This window comes from Merops nubicus, unplaced genomic scaffold (assembly GCF_000691845.1).
Source record: "Merops nubicus isolate BGI_N331 unplaced genomic scaffold, ASM69184v1 scaffold7063, whole genome shotgun sequence".
Lineage (NCBI taxonomy): Eukaryota > Metazoa > Chordata > Aves > Coraciiformes > Meropidae > Merops > Merops nubicus.
This window is the reverse complement of record NW_008601126.1, coordinates 45,586-69,224: the sequence shown is the minus strand read 5'-3', so window position 1 is coordinate 69,224 and position 23,639 is coordinate 45,586. Positions and strand designations below refer to the sequence as shown.

Sequence of the window (23,639 nt, the reverse complement as noted above, 5' to 3'; positions counted from 1 at the left end):
CGCTCTCTAGGAAAAATAAAATAAATGCATTATTCTAATCTTGTATGACACAGATTGTTTTATGTCCAGTGTTCTTGGATTTTCATGTTATACACAGTAACTTCAAGTTTTAATAGCTCTGAATTTAACTTTTCTCAGACAGCTCTCAAAACCTGCAAATACCTTGTGCATATTCTACATTCTTCTGACGTGAGCAGGGTGCAGAGTAAAACACTGTATCACTAAGACATTAAGAAAAAGCCACTCAAACTTTCTGGCACCTCAGAATATATGGTCTGACATACCTTACATACCAACAGACCTATCTTTACTCTCAGGTATTTCTATTGACATGAATGTAAATTTTACCTCCATAAGAACTAGAAAATAAACACAAAAGTTACTTTGTTGATACATTAGAAAATGACAATTTAGAGTTACTGTGGGAAGAAAAACAGAACCAAACAAACACTAGAGTTCTACTTGGAAATAGTCAGTTATGTTTTTGTTTCAAGTAACATGATTTAAAGAAAATAAGCAGTATCATGGATCAAAGTTCCAGCACTAATGTTTCTGATTGGTGAGCAACCCCTACAGGGAAGGACAATAGGAAACCAGTCAGGTATTTTGAATTGTGAGACCAACTCCCTTCATGTTATTTTGCAGAGTCATTGGAGGAAATAAAATAAATAACACTGATAGCAGGGCCAAAAATCATTTTATGTTTCTTAAGAGTCTTCCCCATAAAAAAGACAAGCGTACCATTTTATTAAGTGGTCTGACCCTATTCACAAATCTACAAAGGTATGGTCCCATTTTCAAGATATTTCCTGCTACAATTAGGAGGAGATTCTTAAGAAGAAGGGGGGACAAAATTCCATATATATGACACGTAACACCAACCATTTTTGGAATCAAGGAACCTTCATCTAACAGCAAATGGCATGTATCAGAGACACATACAAGATGCCAATTTTCTAAATGCTTACCAACAGAAAAGAAAAGAGAAATTAGAATCCTGGTTCTATTTACAGGAAAATGATATTAAAGCTTGGGTACCAACTACTACCTAAGACCACCAGTGAGGGACTGGACTAACAAGAAACTGTGTGCCCTTCAATAGGCACATGGCAACACAATACACCCAGCCCAGGTCACCAGTTTTTCACAGGACTTTCCCTTAGGCCAACCACATTCCAGCAGCTAAAGGAAGTCATAAAAGCACTAGAGGGATTTTCCTTACTTCCTAATCCTCTACAGTAGAGATGTTCTCTTGAGCTCCCAACTGTTCCCTGGGGCTGGAAGTACAGGTAATTCCAGCTCTCTAAAGAGCAAGCCTGTCCTCTTCTTCACACAGTAACTAAAGTATAACCATATTATAATTATATTATAACCATATATATTATATTCATATGTAATTATACACTTCTACAATCAAAATCACTATATATTCATAAATCAAAGAAACAAAAACCAAGTTATTAACTGATCTATGAGATTCCAAACAAAGCAGACTCTTTAAAATGCAGATGCCCAGGATGCTGAATGTGAGGCATTAGCAGCAGCAGTTGTTCCTACAAATTAAACCTCAGTGGTATCAATTAGCACATTTCTCTGGAAATAATTAAAATGGGATTCTCAATTCAGTTTTCACTTCTACTGCAGCCTCCATAATACAATAGGCTCTTATAAAACTTTTCATCTTGCATTTTGTCCGGGCCTGTATTTACAGTATTATTTTGTAAATGAACATTTTCAGACACTCCAAAACTCCAAATATTCTAACAATGCTGCACACACATTGTTCCAGGCTCTACCACCCCCACTCTCACTATTCACCTCCGTGTAGGATTTTCAATTTGCAGTACTTTTAGTCCAACCAGCCTGTCATAGCACTGTGGTCACTAGAGAAATCTTCAGTTCGAGGCAGACGAGAATGTAGAGACAGACTTTACCTTCCAAAAAACAGCTGAAGATGCACCCATCTCAACCTTTCTTAAGAGTATTTTTCACTAACTTCCAACACTCCTCATTCATAAGAACTATCAGGCATCTCCAACAAGCTGGCACCAAAATGTACAGAGAGAAACAGAATGTAAGATTTTAACTTCCAGAAGAATGTTGCTCTGGCACACTTTCTCTTCCTTACTCTGTCTTCTTTGTCTCCATGAGGAATATAATTTTCAATATTGAGCTGTTTTCCTTCACACACATTTTGTTACTGAGAAATCAGAATGACCAAAGAGGGAAAACTGTAGTATAGCATCTCAGTATTTCCATTGTGGAGTTTCTAAGACCATATTTTAACAGCTAATACTTCTAAAAAGCATAAAAGCATAAATAAAATTTATTACAACTAAACATCTACTTAAACATCCTCAAAAACCTTAAAGTAGGTAACACTTACTGATCATAAATTAAGAATTACTACAGTGCAGGCAGCAAAGTACAGATTAAGGTAGAACTTGGAAGATGCCAGTTTTTCTTGGCTTGTCTCTGCTTTTGTCCATCTGATCATTTGTAATTAAATGTCTAATCACATTATTTTACCTGGCAAGAAGCAGACTTCCTGCAGAGGACTAAGGAAGAAAGAAGACTTATAGGCCCTTGTTAGGATTTTCCAATATGAAATATGTTGTTTTACACAAAAGGCAAAGATCATATAATTTGCTAACTGGATCACAAAATAGTTTTGTTTCATGTTACATATATTCACCATATTAAAGAAACTTTGTTTTGAAATACTTCCATTTATTTTTCTTTAACTGACAAACTTCTGCATGCATTTTCTTCTCTGTATCCAGGACAAGACTAGTATCACCCCTTGTATTTTCTGAACCAGTACTTTGCATATTCTTTGATTTAAAATGCCTAACCACCCTAAAAACTCTCTTACTGTGAACAAACTATAACCGGCACTATGACTATAGCACTAGAATCAATTTTGCCAGTTAACAAAATAAAACACACACATACAAAACATAGTATAAAACAAAATAAAATTTACATGATTAAGCAGAAAGTGTATTACCTTCATTAGGACGGAAGTATTTATGCAGTGACAGAAGTCCTGAGTTCCAAGGAACAGCAGGACTTTTAGGACAGTGCAACAGTACCCTTTGTGTAGATGGGACCCAACAATGGTACCACCCAAAAGTCTAAATTACAGCATCAATACTCTTTAAACTACTTAATAGACAAACAGAACAGTAAAAATTGAAATGGAACCTGAAAAAAAAAAAAAAAAAAAGAGATTTCATTTATCTACTACAATGTAAAAACTGAAGCTTCATTTGCAAACACTTTGAACAGGACAGCTCACGTTTCTCAGTGTTTGCAGAATGAAGATCAATGGACACCAAGCAGCACGTCTCCTTTTGTCAGGGTGTAAAGGATTCTTATGAACCTTTTTGTAAAAAGACATCTTAAGAATCAACACTAATAGGATGAGTTAAAATAGAGAGAGGTAATCTTGGAAAGTGTAAGTCTATTTATAGAACACAGAGAAAACTATATTTAAATCTTACAATACATTAAAAGAAATTACTTCAAGGCTCTTAAAATTATGTATTGAATCTCATTTTTAAACCGTGCCTTTTATGTAAGGGTATGTTCTAAACTACTGAGATATAAAATTATGAACTAGAAGCAAACAGAAAAATACTTGGACCATCTTTGGTTCACTTACTACTCCGCAAATGAAACTGAAACCTGCCAGGGTTGACTAGGCGTAGAACTGATCAGTTCAGATCTAAGGTACTTCAACACCCCTGAGAAAAATCTGACCAATTTGGTCAAATTCACGTTTCTGGAGAAAATTTTCATTCCATGGTTCCAATAGAGTTTTGCTCCACACACACAGAAGTCCCTCAGCTCCCCAGTTGTTCCAGTGGCCATCTACAGCAAGTAATACTAACAAGGTTTCCTGAAGGTTTTCTACCATGTGGTCAAAAATTAAAATTATTCCCTTTTGCTGTTGCTTTTCAGTAAGAACAAAAATAAGAAAAAATATACTTTCTGATACCATTTACATGCACTTTTATATGCATGTGTGTGCATATTTACACACACACACAAAATCTGTCCATGTGTGAGCACATGTACATACTTGAGGTTTTCAGTTTGAGGCCCTAGACACATCAGAAGTTAAGCAGATTTCCTAAAGATTAAAATTCTTAAAATTCACAAAGTTGATCTTTTGCATATTTATGGACAGCACGTAGGTTTTGATTATAATGTTATCATGCAATTAATTACGACTTTCAAACTAAAGGTATCAAAGCACACAAACCTAAGAAGCACTATAAAAGATAGAATGAACCAGTTAAAATCCAAGAGAAACTTTCAATTCAGTTTATTATCAGAAAGCTGATATATCAGTAAGCTACTTATAAACTAATTTGCATTTACCAGTGGTAAGAACATGAACTCAGGCAGCTAGGAAAATAATGATCTTCCGGAATTAAGATCATGATCCTAAAACAACTCTCAGACATTAAGAAAGTATCTTACATTTGAAGAAAAATAGGTATATGGCAACAAGGACCCAGCTAACTGAGTTATTGTTGCACTCAGTGTTTCAAGACCAGTGCACACTTCAGTGCAGTGCTATCTAATGGAAACCACCATTCACTTTTTACACCCTCACACCTAATTTACACCCTTATACCCTGTAAATCTCACTTCCCTTGTCAACCTTAAAATCACGGAATTGATTGAGCTAAAAGCACTGTGGAGACTGTAAAATCAAGAATGCAGAACTTCCCCTGCTAAGAGTGTAACTGCCACTACTCAGAAATGGAATCCACAGCAACTCTTTAGGCTCTGAGAAGCACGTGTCACTCTGCACTGACTTTGCGAGTACACTCTTCCAAAAATGAATTCCTAAAACTTTTGTACATATAAGAAAGTCTTTGTCATCCAACGCTACTCTTTGCACAAATGACATATTAAAACTTCTCTCCTGGAAGACAAGACAAAAGACAGGACAAAGTCATTAGTGGGGCTATTGCACACAGCTCTTAAATAGGACCTTCTGAAACAAAGTCACCCAGACACTACTTCTTTATAGAAAAACATCAGGTTATTAGGAAGATGTTTTGAAAGCCCAGTAAAGAAATCCTATTTCGTCCTGAAATCCTTTCTGAAACATTGTAAATGTTCATAATGGAGCTCTCAGTAGCAATTACTCACTTTCAAGTTGTCACTCAACTGTCACCATGACAACAACAAAAACCTTTTCACAGCTAGAGAAGACAATAGGAATTTTAATCACTGACATTTATTCTGCTGACAGTCTGAGCAAAACAATTCTACTCTCTAAAAAAAATATAAATAGCAGTTTAAAATTTCAAGAGTAATAATGTTGTTTAGTTTTGGTTTTAGGGTTTTTTTTGAGAGTTTTTTGTTTGTTTTTGTTTGAGAGGGTTTTCCCCTCCAACAGTATGCTCTTTATAGTTTTTTCTCCCATGTTTAGATTTCACACTCCTTATTTACCAAATACTTTGGTGAACAGGAATTTTAGGATCGCTGGCAGACAAAAATTTCCAAGTCACTTGAAGAGGAACTCTCAAGTTGAGTTTATCAGGGACTGACTTATCTAAGCCACTATCCCCACAGATTGTTTAACTGCAAATGACTGGAGGCAAAGCTGTAGGCAAGGCATCTTAGATATTCCACGGTTGTTCCCAACAGCATGCAAGATTTTAGCTTGGGGTAAAAAAAAAAAAAATACAATTCTAAGTGCTGTTGGAGTTTTTAAGAATAATATTCTAGATACTGTTTTAAAAAAAAAAAAAAAATTAAAAGCATCATGTTTTGGATCCTGTAGATCCTTAAACATAAATGGCTAACTTGACAGGGCTATTCATTAGTCACACTGTACATTAATAGTCCTGAAGGTTAAAAAATATTTTCAGTTTCCTGATAAAAATACACAAGGGGATAAAAAGAGAGGCAATTGGTTCTGCATGCTCAATTTTTCTCCATGCTCTCAAAATAAACAAACTACAGGAGTTATTTTCTGTAATCACATAGCAATGTTTTTCTCTAGTAAACTAGCAAATGGATACAGGGTGATAATCTCATAATTTGCCATTATTTGTAGCTGTTCATATAGTACAGCCTATCATCAGACAGGAACATTCCAAGTGCATTTGGAATATCAGGTTAGATCACAGAACAAAGGGAAAAAACCTAATTACTTCTTGGCATATTTCCACCATGGCATGTCCCATCAGGAAATGTAAATAATAATAATTTTTAAAAAGCTACTCACATGATGCAAAAATATATAAATGAAGCTAAAAAATGCAAAATGGCAGAAATCCTAGCATTTATACAGGTTTCAGAGCAGTCCCCTTCCTTAGGAATGTTATACTATACAAATAACATATGCAAATTAATTGGAAAAGTAGTGAGATTGCCCAGGCAAAAAACCCTCACTTTTTTTATTTTTATAATTAAGACACGTATTTACATCACAAGGAAAAAATAAAAAAATATTGAACGAATGAAGTGAACAACAACAGTTGTTTATAAAAATCAACAACACAAGATTTTAAGAGTAAGGTGCAACGTATGAGCATTAATTCAAATTCTCCAGGACATGAAGCTGAACATTTTTAAGCAGAGACTACAGCCAACATGCAATACAAAGACCAAATCAGACCAGCAGAAAAAAGCACAATGGAACAAAGAAAAGTTACTTACTCTGATATTACAGGATGTCCTGTAATATCTCTAATATTGCAGGATATATGGATTCAATCTAGAAAAGCACTGCTGGTGAAAGAGTTCCAAGACAAATACTCCAGAAGGCCAGTTTAATTGCAAAGAACCAATACCAGAAAGTTTCAGTTTCAATGGGGAGAACAATAAAGTGCTCAACACAGTAAGAAAGAGTAAGTTTTTATCGATCACTAGGATCTTCATATCAACAAGAAGGCAGTGTTACATGGAGAACTGTGAATTAATTATTGATCTCTTGACAGTAAAAGAAATTACAGGAAACGTGAAATTTTGGGAGGAAGCATGAAATGACTAGGGGGAATGGGGCAATGCTGGCAGTGGGCAGATTCAGGCTGGACATGAGGAAGAAGTTCTTCCCCATGAGAGTGGTGAGACCCTGGAATGGGTTGCCCAGGGAGGTGGTTGAGGCCCCATCCCTGGGGGTCTTTAAGGCCAGGCTGGCGGAGGCTCTGGGCAGCCTGATCTAGTGGGAGGTGTCCCTGCTCATGGCAGAGGGGTTGGAACTGGGGGATCCTTGTGGTCCCTTCCAACCCTGACAGATTCTGATCTATTTTAGCAGAGGACTTTAGAGCCCTAATGGCTCAATGGTTGGACTTGATGATCTTGGAGGTCCCTTCCAACCTAAAGGATTCTATGATTCTATGATTCTAAATGGAGCACTTGAGGAATTAAAGTCTGAACCAAACATTGGTTCAGTAACACCAGAAATACTTTGCAAGCTTGATCAAGAGTACTTCACAAGCATTGCAGAAGCTTCAAAGCTGTCTAGAGACAACATCCCAGGAAGTTTTTTTGCAGGAAGTGATCTAAACCACTGCTAAGTCATTAAAAGGACACAGATGAAGAAAAAAAAAGAAAACAGTACATGTTAAGTAGTCCACTCCTGTTAGATACAGTACATTAAAAAAAAATCTCAATATTTAATTTCCTGCACAGCTCATTTCTTCTAAATCAAGGTCATAATTTCTGTTGTCACCCAAAATCCATTAAGGCATTCAATCAACTAGCAAAGGACAAAAAGTAGAGTTTACTGTTCTCAGAAAATACATACATGTTTTTCTACAAAACCAAATATCCTTCTATGAAGAGTTAGTGTGGAATTACTTATTACTTCAAGGGCAAGAAGTAGTGAGGGAGTCAAAGCCCTTTATTTCTGCATATTGTTCCAAATCATGACCAAGCAATGTTGAGTGCTGATTGCCTTTCTAAAATGCACCATTTAACAACAGCAGGCTTATTCACATAACCTACCAAGTTCTACAGGCAGAACATTCTAAATCATTATGAAAAAGTCTCTGGCACGTATATTGCCTAATCAACTAAATAAAAATCTATAGCATTAAAAACCAGTATTTACTTTGTATAAACCACAACACTATAGAAGCTGATGATCAAAACCTGTAGCAGCTTTATCACCAACAGTGACTTAAATTAAATTTCCTACAGGGACCAAATTACTCAGGGGGACTAATGTAATTATTTATATCTTGAACCCAGACTGGGTTGATAAAGGCAGTAACTCACTAACATAGATTGTCTGAATAGAGGTTTTTATGAAATATTCATGTAACCAACTCTTATCACATAAGCCTCAAGTACCATCAATTGCTAGTATCACTTGAGAAATCCAAGCCTTTTTAAGAAGTGTCAGTGTTACAGTTATCACTCATAGCTGTGCTTATTAGGAAGACACACATAGATATTCAAGTTCCTTGTGTTCCAGTACACCTCACCTCCTGAGATGCAGTGGATTTCACATCAACAATGGATAAGATTTTTTTGGTGCAGCAAAATTAAAAATCAGAATTCAAGATGAACAATCCACATTATGAAGTGGTCTCAGAGTTATATCTTTAGCTACAGCCATTTAAACGGTAGTAACAAGAACTATACACACATATGCACATGTATATCTCATAGCTGTAATTTCCTTTTGGTACTAAAATTTTTTCCTATATTATTTAAAGCTTAACCGGTACTGTAAGTCAGGAGAGAAAGAAGTGATCTTAGCTCCATGGAGATTTACTGTATCTTCAATTAACTGAAAATGCAGCATTCCTGAAATTCACATCTAAAATAAAAGAATAAGCTTTCAACCTGCCAACTACCTAATTATTAGATTACATCATTCTAAACATTTTACTGGCTATCTTCAGCACTTGGACTTGCACCTTAATGATATACCATCTACATAATACATAAAAGGGATAAGAAGAAAAAGTCTGCTACTGCAATCTTTGGCTTTCCTCTGTTCTGGGAAACAGACCACATCTAATAGCAATATCTAATTACATTTGTGCTTTACAACACTTTTATCCTGGATTCCTTACATTTTAAAGTTTATCGATAAAATTATGAAGGGATGGAAGCCAATATCAACACTATCAACAGTAACTATCAACAGGCACTCATAATATTAAACAACAAAAAAAAAGCCATAAAGTAATTCCAATTTTATTTGTTGAGTTATAAAGCCCTCATATTTGGCAATTCATCAAATCCTATAAATGCTGCAATTTGTACTATGCACAGAAGGATTTAACTTCTGTTATATCAGAAAGAAAAAAAATAACTAGTAGAAGGGATCAGTGACTCAGATATCAGTAATACTGATCATATTAATCAGACCATCTACTTCTAGACCAAGGGCTACTGAAATTATTTCTATTATCATCTCATTTTCCTGAAAGATCCTAAGTGTAAAGAATTTCCCAATTCACAAACATCAGGATACACATTATACAAGGCACATAGCATATTAAGAGCAAACTATAAATGTTAGATTTTAAAAGGTGTAAAATTTCAGCATGTGTTAGAATTTTAGGGAAAGAAAGTTCCAAGTTAAAATTATAAACACCACTTTCGAAGTACCACATAAAAAAATGGTATATTTCAAGTTGAGTTGCCTACTTCTAGTATTTAAAGAAAAAGTTCTCCACTTGTTTATACCACAAAATTACCTGCCCCAAAACTGTATTCAGACATACTATCTATTGCTTCTCATATACAAGTCCTTCTGGCTTTATGTTCACAATAAACCACAGTTAAAATCTTTTGCCTTTCACTAACCAAACAACAGAAGAAATACTCAAGGAATTATTCTGAAGACCTTCTCAGTAAGAGTTGTAATGATTCTTCAGTGACCACACATGTTTATTGTCAGATTAGAGTCCCATGTAATTTCCTGTACTAGCGCCAAAACTCAGCAAGCCAAATAGGCAGCAAACAGACTACACGTTCTTTGAAACATACTTGCTGGGCATTCATACTTGTCAAAATAAAAATGTGTTACATGTAACACAAATAAGACTAAATTTTTATAATTTTCATTTAACAAATAAAAAGCCATGCAAAAAAAACCAATCTAACAAAGAAAACCAAAACCCCCCCAAAAAAAAAAAAAAAAACACAAACCAAAAAGCTCTACAAAATAAAAACCAACCAAAAAATAAGCAAATAAAAAAAAAATTTACATCTAAGAAGAACAAAAGAAAAGCAAGTTGGATGGGAAGCATGATGACAGAGGGATTAAGGACACAGAGAAACCACCTTCATTTCTTCTCCAAACACCCTTTGTGTCCCTGTTTCTGCTCTCACTACTTTGCCTGCATTTTCCCAGAAGAGTGCAGGTGGACACCTGCTTAGACAAAGGTCATATCACCAGTCACATCTCACCAAGGTAATAGAATTATGGGGGGGTTTGTGAAAATATGAACTGAAGTCCATGCAGCAGCTTTACAGTGGTCTGATACAAAGACTGCAAAGTTGCCTCTGTCCTAGAGGCATCTCCTGTTTCTGCTTTTGGCCCTTTCTTCATCACCAAGAAAACGTTCTCAGGTTCTGTGGCTGTGAGAATTCTCTGTACAGGAGCTCAGCAGTATGAGTAACCAAGTGCATCCCCACCTGAGCCCTGCCAGGACAGTCTGAATCCAGAGTAAATCAACAGCTGACAGGAAGCAGCAGATACCAACAGGAAACAAAAGACAACAGCTTAAGATCACCCAGGGGGCATCAGTACCGAGCACCCCTGGTCCTCTGCACAGCTCTGACTTCCAAGTTTTAAAGATGCGTACTGCCATCACGTATCAGAAGGCTGACAGTAGTGCAGTGGCCCAGTTAAAGAACCCTCACATTCAAATTAGGTTCTGCATATTCATATGGGACAATTCATGCCATACCTGTAAAGTGTTTTTTTCTTTCCAATGCCCAGAAAGAAAAAACTAATCCAGCCGTCTGAGTTCCATTTCTAAACTCGAACCACAAAAGCTTACACAATACATGGTGCCTCCAGCTGTGCTCCAGTGAAGGCTGCCAGTATTTCATCAGATTTCTATGAAGTATATAAACATTTATGGCTCAGATCACAGACACATGTCCTAACATTCACAGATCTCCACTTCCAAATCAGCACACTTAACAACCATCAACAGATTAACAATGATCACTCCACCAAAAAGTTCTGGCTAGTATTCAAGCTGAGCTTAATATGCCACACGTGATGCAACGAGAAGCTGAATAAACTGTCAAGAAAAACAAACAGCATGAGGATATTCACAACTACAAAAACAACTCATGAAGAGGCAATAGTTTAAAAATAACAGAGCACAGAATGGATTCATTCTCTGCAACAGCAGAGCTTCAGAGAACCTAAGCCCACTTCCTGACCTGTCCAGTACTGAAGTGGGAAATAACAAATGCTGCAATTTACTATGTATCTGTAAAACTTCTAAAAGTTAGGTTATAATAAAAACCCCAGGGACTATGGGAGTATACTTTGGAACGCTGATAAATCATATTCTACAGAAGTTTAAGCTGAACATAAAAAGAGCAGAGAATATCTTCAAAGAGTTTTTTAATATGCATTAATATAAGTAAACTACACAGGAAATTTCTTTCAAATCCCTGTAGTAAGTAGACTATGCAAACACACTAAGTACAAACATTCAATAGCTTAGTTATTAGGATAATTTAGGTTTTAAAACATGTAAAATTACAACATTTAAGCAACTGAGGCTTTCAGAACAGCTTGGGCTTAAAAATAAGGGGCTTATCTTTAGTAGCTTTCAGCATCTGAAACACAGCAAACCATGCCCCAGCAGGGTGAGAGCGGGCAGAAAAGAAGAGAGAGTGAGAGAGAGAGAGAGAGAGCGAGCACAATGGAGGGAAATCAAGGCCCATGGTGCACAGCAATAGAAAAGTTTACATTAGCAAATCCACTGCAGATTTGCCTAATGTTTTCAGCACATGGAAATAAGACAGGCCCAGCAGAAAGCACCAATAAATCCATAAAAGAATAACCCTCTGCCAGAGAAGGAACATAAAAGACCTTTAGTAGACATCAGCAGATTGCTGATTTTCCTCCATTTGATCAGCTTTGAATTGTGAACTGAGATTTTTAGCACTACAAGTTGACACAGGCTACATACAAAATATTCTGCATTTTATCCATCCATGGTAAAAGCACAGGGAGAAAATAAACCTGCCTGTAAGGTTTCCACGCGAATAGTCGGAATTGGAACAAAATCTGGATTACTTTTCCCATTCAAAAGCTTTATCAGCATTTGCTACTGCTCTTCAGATGTCACAGAACAGCTCAGAAAAGCTGGAGTTAAATCAACAAGGGTATCTTGAGGACCCACCTGAAAAATCACTCTAATTAAAATCCAGTTGACCTGCAAGACAATACACATGCATTTCCCTAATCGAAAAACACGTGCTGACTTTTCATTAATGTGAACAACTTACAACAGAGAACCTCTTGTGAACAATGTTTCTGGATCTCTGACATCACCTGGAACCCAACTCCTCTCACATGCCGCCAACAGAAGACAAAGGCACAATTAAAAGACTACAATTATGGGCAATGTTCTAAGTTTGTCTTTAACTTCTCCTTAGGCAGCTTTGAGAGCAATGGAAAAGACAGAGGGGCTATAGGAAAACGAAGGGAAACACTCTAGGTTTTACCTGATAGGGGACAGGAGGAGGTGAGGGAATGCAGTAAAAGCCAGAAAAGGCTGCAGAAGACAAGATAATTCTGTTTTCAGAAGGGTAATAAGGGAATAATTACTCTTACATACCAAGAGTTACTAATTCTGTAAGCCAGGACGTATTTCAAATCTAGCAGTCTTACCCAGTCAACAGCAGACAAGCGTAAACCAAACTTTTATTACAGCCACATTTGAATAGACTTAAACAGAGGGAGTAACCTGGTAAGAAACCAGAGTGGGGACAGAGCTGATGACACGTCCTAAAGCAGGAAAGACAAGCTTGAACTTGAGGCAGTTTAACAGGAGAGCCAAGAAACGGATTTTTTTTAAACAGATGATGTAGTTAGAGCAGCAGGTAAAATGTGGATTACTTACATGGGAATAAGGAAGAGGAGGGAAAGCGCTACAGAGCTCTAAGAAGTTACAATAACCCTGCAGAGAGACAAGGCCTCTAACAGGAAGCTCTGTAAATCCTAAGGGACTAGGGACAGGTCTTCAACATTTTAGGGAAAGGGGCAGCTAAATGCAAGCACCGTTGCTGTCCCACTTCAGGAGAAGGCAGTAGCCACAGGAAGACAGAACTAGCGTCCGTAATGTCACAGACAAACCTGTCAACATCCAAGAGTTGCCAAGGAAAGGGACTAATGCAGAACAATGCCTGAAACTGACACAGGTCTCAGCTCCTGAGAAGGTGCTCTGGTCTGCCTGGCCTGGCACTGGGGCCAGACATGCTGGGGACACAGTGTGGGCACATAGGGCCCTGGCTCCCCCGCATGAGGTCATAATCTCAGCCATTACAATCTTCTCCACTGTAAATGTTTGTCTTCAGCAGATGGTAAGTCCTCACCTAAAGTTATGAGTCAATGAAACCTCTTACAGGAGCTGCAAACCCAATGTAAGTTTTGAGGAGGTGAGCACCATCAGCATTCTCTGCATTGCAGTCACCTCGGCAGCGTGCAGACAGTCACACGTCAACAGCACTGACCGTCTGCTTCTCATTAAAAATGTCTGAGGAGTGTCACAAAACAAAGTAGATAAACTAGAGGAAAAAAAAAAAAAAAAAAAAAAGGCATATATAAGCATCCATCTATTAAGTGCTCAAATTTATGCTCATTCTCTGCAGGAAGATGTCCTTCAAATGAATTGCAGGACTCATGAAACTGGATTAACAATGTCATAAATCATACATCTGCCCAAACAGCAGCATATATTAGTGAGACTAAATATAACCTACATCTTATTTGAATAGATACTATCTATATTTAACAATTTGTTATAATTTAAATATCAGTTGACACATTCAAATTCAACATAAATAATCACTGTATTGGTTATAATTTTCCTATAGTTAATTGGTTAAAAAAAAATTACTTTTAAGCTTCTGCAACGCTCTCATTTCTGAGTTAATAAGTTTTGAGTTTCCATAAAAAAGAAACCTGCAAATTTATGCCTTACAATTTTTTTGTCAGTGCTTCAACTTTTTTTTCTCCAAACCAAATTGTAACAAATTCCTCATTTACATCTCTGAAATTATCAACTCAATACTGCACAAATCAGGATCATTTCTAGGACTATACTTTAACTTGCAGGATTTATTACAAGTCAATGCTTCCTTTATGTATACTAGAAAGAATAATATTTCTCTCTAGGCTCAATTTTTAAGTCACAAAGTTAATTTCCATATTTAATTTCAAAATCAAAGTATTAAGAGCATAAACTCTCAGTGTTACAGGATGAGTCTTCTGTGTACATTTTGCTGCACAGCCTGGACCGCCAAATATCCCAAGTAAATCTCAGAAAACCTCCAGCCTGGAAGGATTTTAAAAGGATCCAAGAGGTATCCAGGCATTTTCAACTGTAAGAGAAGCAACTTCAGCTTCTTGAGAAGCACACTACTGGACTAAGAACTACAATAATTTGTTAACTTAATTCCCTAAGTAGATTAGTCAACTGCTGAGGCAGGAATGGTAACAGAAAAAAAGAGAAGGAATGAACATAACTCTGAACCATCATTATTCAAAGTTAGCGCATATTCATACCAAGAAAGTAATTTCATTTCAAAACACATACATGCACAAACTCCTCCAGAAAAACAGAAATCATGTACAGTGTTCCAAAAATAAACAAACTGCCTTTTCATGCTGAAATCCTCAGAATAATGAATGTACAAAAAATTTTATACCTGAATCTCTAGTTACACTAAACATTTTCCTTTTTTAGTAATAAATGATATTTTAGAAAATTGCTGTTAAGAAAAAAGTAACGTAAAACTTGTTGTTCCGGTTCTGCTGGGCAAATATCAATGTCATTAGAAGAACAACTACAACTACATTTCTGTGCGTAAGAGCCTGAAATACCAGATATCACAAAACAAACACAAAGAAATATTCAAAGTTTCAGTCAGAATTCATTAGGAAAGTAAGTAATCCACATCAGAGCTGCTGCTTTGCATCACATGCAGTTTATACTTAACATCCTTAACAGGAGACTTAATAGTGCTAGGTTGTTGGATTCTGTGATCTTAAAGGTTTTTTCCAACCGAAACAATTCTATGATGCTACAATTGTCATAACGCTCACATATTTTCCTCAGTTTCCTCCTTTCTGACAGAATGATTTATAAGGAAGTGCTGCAATCTGCCACGCATTCATCCGATTACACCCTCACTGGCAAGTGCAGCCCGAGCCACGCTAGGAATGTGGGAAGAGAGCAGAGGGGCCAGAAGGTAAGTGGGTTAAGCAAGTCAGAAGTGACACACATGCCTCCAGACAGCAATACCCAATATAACTCAACCCAGGCGACACTAGCAACACATCAGGGCTCAGTTCAACACTTGGGACAGCACCAACACGCTTGCAGCTTCACAGCTGTCCTGCAGATCCCAAGGGAGCCACGCGTGGGATCGTGTGGATCAACCGGTCTCTCGCACAGAGCTGAGGCTCTTCATTTCCAGTTCAGATAGGACAAAATAGGGAAGATTTTTTAGTTTGGTTGGTTGGGTTTTAAGTGAATAGAGTGAGGAGAGAAAGGGGGCTGGGGAGGGAGGCAAGAGTTGGAGAGAAAAGGAAGAGAGAAGAGACTTCCCGTATGAGAAGTGTTTTGAAAGAAAAGCTTCTTACCCAGCTCCTCTTTTCCAAGGCAGCAACTGAGGCAAGTCGCGCAGGAACCGCAACCCCAGCCCACCTTAATCAACATCTCTCACTCACTATTTTGTACAGGGATCTCCTGGACAAAATTAAGAGATGGTGATCTTGCAAGCTGCTTCATCTTTAACAGTTTTCCTATCATCTGGTCTTCTCAGAGAGCAGCCTGTACTTAAGATTTATTCCCTGCAAGCAAAACTCTTTTCTCAAGTCCAGTCTTGCTTAATGAGTTACTTTCTATTACGTGAAGCTTTTTAACATGTTATTTGTTCTCTCAAGCCCAAATAACTGCTGACATTCTAATCATGAAGTGCCTTAGAAAAAAAATCTTTTTTTTTTGCTTAAAAGTAATCTTCACATTTGCCTTTAAAGCAATTATATCATGTTTAAACCATTTCAATATAAAAATAGCCTGCCCACGTTTTAAATATTGTAGAGGATAAAATATATAAAACTGTCTTCTTCAAATCTTGATTGTTCCCTCTCTTACATAAATCTAAATGTAATATACTCCTCTTTAGAGGTAAAGGAGATAGCCAGCAATAGCACCACAATCTTTCTTGACTAGTTCTTCCAAAGTCCTGAAAAAGGAATTATCCACCTAAAAAACAAGAGACTGAGCTCCCTCTCCCAACAGGAGAGCTACATGTTATTGTAGGCATACATAAAAATCAAATCCTATGGGGAAATAGCTTCTAAGGTCAGCTCAAATTTAGCACATCATGTTCTTGCATATATTTTGTCAAAAAACTCTGCTCTTCCCCTTTCTCTTCTTCCCCTTTCTCCCTACACCTGAAAGGCAATCGCTCTGGACCAACAAAGGACAAAAAAACCAGGAAGTTTTCCTCAACTGATTTAGTTAATCCAAGAAAAAAGCAACTGCAAATCCTTGTCACACACATGCAGGCTGCTCAATATTCAGAATAACAGTATCAAATAGCTATGCAGGACTTTGGTTATAACCAAGTATTTTAACATATACTTTAATATAGCAAGTATTTGAATACATTTTTTTCATTCTTGATTGTTATTTGCCTAACCTCATTATTTCTCAAAGATTTTAGTTAAACTAAATTTGTCAGATTATGTTACCAAAAAAACTCAGTAATTACTTTATTCCTTTAAAAGCATTCACTCTCTCTTAACACTAAAACATGAAAGTGGCCAAAATTTATTCCTTTATCAAAAATACAGCAGCTTTTTTAAAAAAATTTAAGAAATGGATGCTAATTAAAGACCAACATTTGAAGTGGGCAGTGGCTTCCTCCTCAAAAGAGAAGCAGCAGCTTAACGCTGCAGGATCAGTTCAGCGCTGCCAGTTTGTTGCTTCATGCCAATTACAACAGCTTATTCCTGACACTGCTACCACTGGATGTGAGCTGCATTACTGCACTTGGAATCGACTGCACAGATGCAATGAACTCATCTTGTATACACTACATTACAAGTTTTCACTCTCCCTCACTGGATGTTTTATGGGTTTTTTTCATCTTTTCTTTCTTAGCAGACAGAAGTGCAAGAGCATGTGGAATTCCAAGGAAGTCTCGATCTCAACAGCAGCTTTTTGTTGTGAACATGGCTTCTGTCATCCTCCCTAGAAGATGAAATACCAGTATTACAAAGGGCTGCACAAGGTTCCCATATTGGTTAGGCCAAGGGACTAAGATAGCTCTTACAATCTCTAAAAACTGCTCTGCTACTTTTAATGTAACTACTGAAAATGGTTAAAATCTCCCAACTCTGAAGAACACCAATGTTTCAACCCCTGTGTATTTGTGTCAGAAAAAAAGAAGATTCTCTCCTAAGAGGAATCTTATGAAGAGTATCAGAGTCCACAAGCACAACTCCAGCTGTGACAGAAACACCAGTAACTGCTCCATAGCTGAGACAGAGTTGGCTTTTCTATTATCTCACGTGTCTGTGTGAGGAAGGAGATGCAGTTCCTCCTACTCAAAAATGGGTTGAAATACGTATTTTTGAGGCAAACAAAACCAACGCCCGTTTTCTAAAATGGCCACTATCTGCTGATTTCCCAGTGCAGCTGAAAGCACTGGCTTCTCTTGTCAAATATGGCTAGGATACCACATCTCCACCTTTTCTCGTTTTCAAAGGCTCATAAGGCTACCATCTTCCAGGAGCCTAAAGAAATGAGAAATAGCAAGTGCTCTTACAAAAAAGGTCTTTTGCCATATCAGAGTAGCTGGAAAAAAGACATGAACACAGCCTTTGCAGGCCCTACCAGAAAAAAAAAACCTGTTCTTAATAGCTACTGATTAAGCTTATGAAAAATCAAAGCATTAGAAGTGCATTTTCAAAGACTTCTATCCTTCTACACTCCATGGTGTATGAAAAAAAGACCCAACATTACAGCATTACGCAGGTAAAAAAACATAAGCTACCAAGTAAATGCCATTCTAGCTGCTGTAGGATGGCACAAAGCAGGCTTCCTCACAGGCTTTGGCTACCATTTAACCACCAATACCAATTTTACATTTGCCGCTACTTATCTTCAAGTATAAAAATCATAGATGGCAATATTTCTTTGAATTTCTCTATTAAATTCTGAATCTGTAAAAAACCAAAGATGATAAATTACCTGAGAAAGTGTTTTTCAATCACATGGATTATTTTCTCCAAGTAGTATCTAGATCCCATCTCTTACGTTGTGAAATAAAAGAAGCGACAAGAAATTTGTTACCAGTCTAAATATAAATTCTAGTCATCTCTAATTTTTGTCCAAATATGGAAAAGCTTCCCACAAACTCCAATTCTGCATTCCACGGATACCAAAAATGAGTTACAATATAGCTCAAGAGCATAGTCCCCAAGATGAACTCCTGATTCATGCAATACCATAATTCACAGCCAACCAAGGGACCATATCATCTTGAGTGACCTAGTTTTGGAGACTCTATCTTGGTCATCTCCAGGATAAACAATGTCCCAAGGAATCTTTAGAAAACCACAAATGAACAAAATGCTGACTGCACACTCCAACAGAACAGGCTATCATCAATACTTAACACCACATTTCCACAAAATCATTGTACCAAAATCATTACTCTCTACGTGTAACAGAAAACAAAATCCACTCCAACTACCAGGCAATTCTAATGACAATTCTGATCTCTAGAAAACTAATCTTGTCTACACAAAAGGCAAAGCTTCCTCAAGAGCTTTTCCATAATTCTATTCAAGATTTTTATGCCATCCCAGTTGCAAGTCATATCAGAGCCCTGCCTCTGCCAACATACAAACTCAGCATACCATACACAAGCCCTCTCCACTCCATAAAGATCACAAACCAATTATTACGAGTGGTAGTCTCACTGCCTATTCATTTACTGTCAAATATTCACTCACCAGAATATTACAACTAGAGTAGAGTAAAAATTCCAATTCAGTCCTGCTTCTATAGACTGTATCACTCCCCAGACAGAGATGGACCTGTGGTACTATTCTGAAAGAAAATTCTGCTTAAACAACTGCACGACTACTACTTTTACACAGTTGGAGCTGCCAAGATATCAGTGGTTGTACACAATGTAAAGAATTTCTCTTTATCAGCACCAGCACAAATACAGAGTCACAAAGTTGGAATGACTTAGTGATGGAAGGAAGTAAGGCCATCCAGTTCTATATATACAAGCCAGGATTTAACCATCTCCGTTGTGTATCACAAAGTAATTATCTTATCTGAAAATTATTAAACACAGGCTTCACTGCAACCTAAAATAGCTACTTTAAAGCATGCAAGAAACAGAGAGGAGAGAATGAAACAAAATGTAGTTAAACAACAGAGATCCAAAAGTTCAGGAACTTCAATCTGTCTCCTTTCACAACACAAAGGTGAGGACTTGTCCCTGCTCACTGCAGGGAGGTTGGACTAAATGACCTTTAAAGGTCCCTTCCAACCCAAGTGTTCTCTCCAATTTTGTGACTTGGAACTCACTCATAAGACCTTTGTTCTGTCCAGAAGGTCACTGTGGAAACCGTGGTGTTGGGTGGCAGGCTCTGGTCATCTTGATCTTGAGGAGGAGGACTGAAAAGGCATGTGTTTGACCAAGTATTTTTACTTTGGGGAAGAGAAGGCTTTTACATCAGCTGCCATTTAGTGAATTCATGTTGTCTTTAATTTCCAGCTTATTTATGCCTACTATCACAAAAACAAGCAGAAATAAAAGGGGAGAGGCTACTAGACTTCAGCATCCTCCCAAGTTAGGCCAAAGGACAACCACCATGAGCTATCATTGTGGTTGACCTCTAAATGGCTGACTGTGATTTCCATAAAACTCCACTGGCACCTTTGATCAGAGCGCTCAGTAGTGCTACAGAGATACAAATATGTAAACAAGTGCAGGAATTTATTTCACAAAACACAGAGGAAAGTGGTTAAATGAACACTCTGCAGAGCCACTTCTGTTTCTATTCAAAAAGACCATCACTGCAGCCTTACAAAACCAACCCACACCAACTGTGTACGCTGCAGTTTATGAAGGTTATTGGCATGGTCACATCTAGAGAAGGAACCTGACTAATAATTAACTTACTCTCTTATCCTGCTCCTCAAATGTATTACAGAAAGATGAGTAATATCACAAAACTCCTGTTCCAACTCTGCTTCTCCCCTCCCTCTGTTGTTCTTGCAGCATGAAAGGCAGGGACTTCAGATTCAGACACAATAAACAGAGATTACATTCCTTTATTAAGGCGTGCCAGAAACCTGAGATCTTTCAGCCAAGGAAGTATTGTAGCACATTCCCTCTAATTACTATGCAATATTAGTCTTCCAGAGCAGGGACAGTAATTTCACAGTTAGAATCCAACCCATTCACTAGAAAACTGTTATACATCACTCTCAGAAGAATTTTTAATAAAATAGCACTGTTGAGTCAAAAAGATAAAACAGTAAGAAGCTTGTATGATTAAGCTTTATCACACTACCATTTATCACCTTTCCACATGTGCATGTTTCCTGTGAATTGTCCTTAAAGCATAATGACAGTAAAGTACTTTGGATTATTTACCTTATGCAGAACTGCACAAGGTAAAATTATTATTAAAATGACTCCTGTTTCTAAATATCTGTTGAATTTCCATTCCTGAACACTGTAGATATCTGGTTCCTAATAAATGGCTGAAATATCTGAATACATAACTCAGAAAAAATCTCCAAGGTTACAACTTCAATTTTCCAGTCAGAAAAACTCCCCAAAAATTTAGTATGCTTAGAAATTAAAAAAAAAAAAAAAAAAATTACTTTAAATAAATGCAAATCTAATTATTAAGTCAGGCACAAAGCATTCTAAAACTGTATTTATGCTTTTCAGCTTGATTTTCCAATTTCATTTATTTTTTTAGAGAACAAAGAAATGGAAACAGAATCTGTTGACACAAGCATCACGTTCTATATGCAAGTGTATTAACACGTAAAACTTAAAACACGCTATACCTGCATGACACCTGGTAGAATGGACATCCCAGCAGAGGAACAGAGTTTGAAAATCCAGACTGACTCGACATTGCCTCCAGGTATTGTATCCACTTAAATCACTGCTATATTCCATATGTTAATGCCTTGCCAGAAGAAAAAGGTATGTATGTATCCATCCACACATTTGTTCAAAGCTAACTAGAAAGAAACCAAGTGCACATCCGAAGGTCTTGAAGATTCTGCCTGCATTTCAAACTGCTTCCTCAGTAGTGAAATTCCTAAAAGCCAACACCCTCATGACATCACGTACTACCAAATCATAAACGTGCAACTGTTTCAGTGCAGCAAGGACAGCCCGTGGGTTTCCACTCGACATAAAATCCTGCACCACATTCTTCTTGAAAACACAGTGCCTGCCTTTCAGGCTGGCGAGAGGCTGCCGTGAGCAGCAGCCCTGCTCTGGCACTCAGCCAGCAGGCAGCAGAACTTAGTGCCAATGCCGCAAATCCCTCCTAGCAGCTAATGAAGATCCAGGCTGCAGGTGAAACACCATTTCAGCCCGTGACAGAATTGCCTTGAAAACACCCGAGATCTGTGACCTTGAACCCAGAGGCAATGCTTCTTAAAAAAATTCCAGTTAGGTGTACGATGCATCCTGGTGTTTTATAAGCAACATCAGATTGCACTGCACATTACAGTAGCACGAAAAATCACATTGAGTTTTCCCCTGCTAAAAAAACATTCCTATCACTCCACACTCTCAGCTATGGGAAAGCAGGGGGGAAGGGTAGGAAATGGAATCTTAAACCCCATTATTTAAGATACTGAATATGGAAATAAAATTATGTGCTTGCATTCCAGTAGTATTTTACTCCATCTTAAAGAAATATCAAAAGTGAGAGATTTGGTTTGATACACAGCACAACAGTAAATGACATGGAAGTTTATTTGGGCATGCCTTCCTCAGGAGAGGAAAAGGCAACTGGAAAGCAGGAAGACATGTGAGTAGCCACACGCCCAGTGGCATGACTAATGTCAAATAGACTTAAATGATTATCTACCTACACTTCTCTCAGAGTAAAGTGGGTGTTACAGTGCCCTCACATGAAGGGGCTTAAACTTGCTTAGTTTAAGCAAAATATAAAATAAAACTGATTTTAAAATTATGTCATTATCTGTGCTAGCTGCACTGGAAAACATCAAGATGTGGAATTTAATACTTTTATGCCATGACATATTACTTAGTATGATATTATATTATCTCTTCATTTTGGAAAAAGACTGAACTAGTCTCAGTTCATCACAAGTTTATAATCAACATCTTGGCCATTAGGAAAGCGGTACAAAGCTTTGCCACTATTCTTGATAACTTTTAATGTCTGACTTAAAAGAATGGGACCTTGCTCTTCTACTTTAAATGTATATTAAATTTAAAACTCAATCTGATCTCAGTGAAAAGTTTAGTTTTACATTGCCTAACTGTTATTTGTCAAGGTGTAAAAAAAAAGAAACTATATTTGTGAAACTTGATAACAACATTTTAAACAAAGATGACATAGGAGGGGGGAAAACCACAAAACAATCACAGGCTACATAGTAAGAGCTTGGTCCTCAGAAAAATGAGAATGCTTATTAATTAGCTGTGCACACTGTCACACAGACCTCAGTCAAGTAATTCAGTGTTTCCATCAGCTACAACTTGGGGAATCAGAAGCCATTTTATCCAATAAAAGCAATGTACACTTGCACACAGAATAACATGCAGAAACCAGAGGTCACTGCATACAGCACCAATTTCTGAAGCACCTATAAAAATGTTCAGGATAACACAAAGAGAGCACAGTTTGCCCCAAAGAAGTAACTTTTTTTACTTTTTTTTTATTTATTTATTTATTTATTTTTCTTTTTTTTTTTTTTTTAGGGTTTGTTTTTTTTTTTTTTTTTCATTTTTTTTTAGTTTTTTTTAATTATTATTATTATCCCAACTGATGTGTCTGGAAAAACAAACAAGCTTCTGGGCACCTCATTTTGCTGAAATTTTTGTATCTCTCCTGGCTGTAAAGAAGAAGCTTGAAAAGGCAATTCAAGCACAAATGATGTTGTGGTATCAGCTGAATTTTTACAAAGAGCCTTGAAAAAGCAGCTTTTATAGGCACAATCTCTCTCATGCCTAGTATGAAGCATTAATTCCAAAGCTCATGACTCTCAAAAACCACAAAGGTAACCACACAGGGAAAAAGCTGTGTGCACGTGAGAGGAAGAGGAAACTCTTGGGCTTGTCGAAGTCACCTTCCCCTGTGGCTAAGCAGGGACGTGGGGATGAGCTCTGTCGGCGTTCATCCCTCC

General features: G+C 37.2%; 1 protein-coding gene across 1 annotated transcript in view; it reads right to left on the bottom strand.

The window, feature by feature from the left end:
- Positions 1 to 21,382, bottom strand: part of PLEKHA7 (pleckstrin homology domain containing, family A member 7) — an 88,771-nt gene extending 67,389 nt beyond the window's left edge. Inside the window, exon 1 of the mRNA XM_008937913.1 lies at positions 21,312 to 21,382. Coding sequence (XP_008936161.1) covers positions 21,312 to 21,382 — 71 coding nt within the window. The remainder of the gene's footprint in view (positions 1 to 21,311) is intronic.
- Positions 21,383 to 23,639: the final 2,257 nt, after the last annotated feature.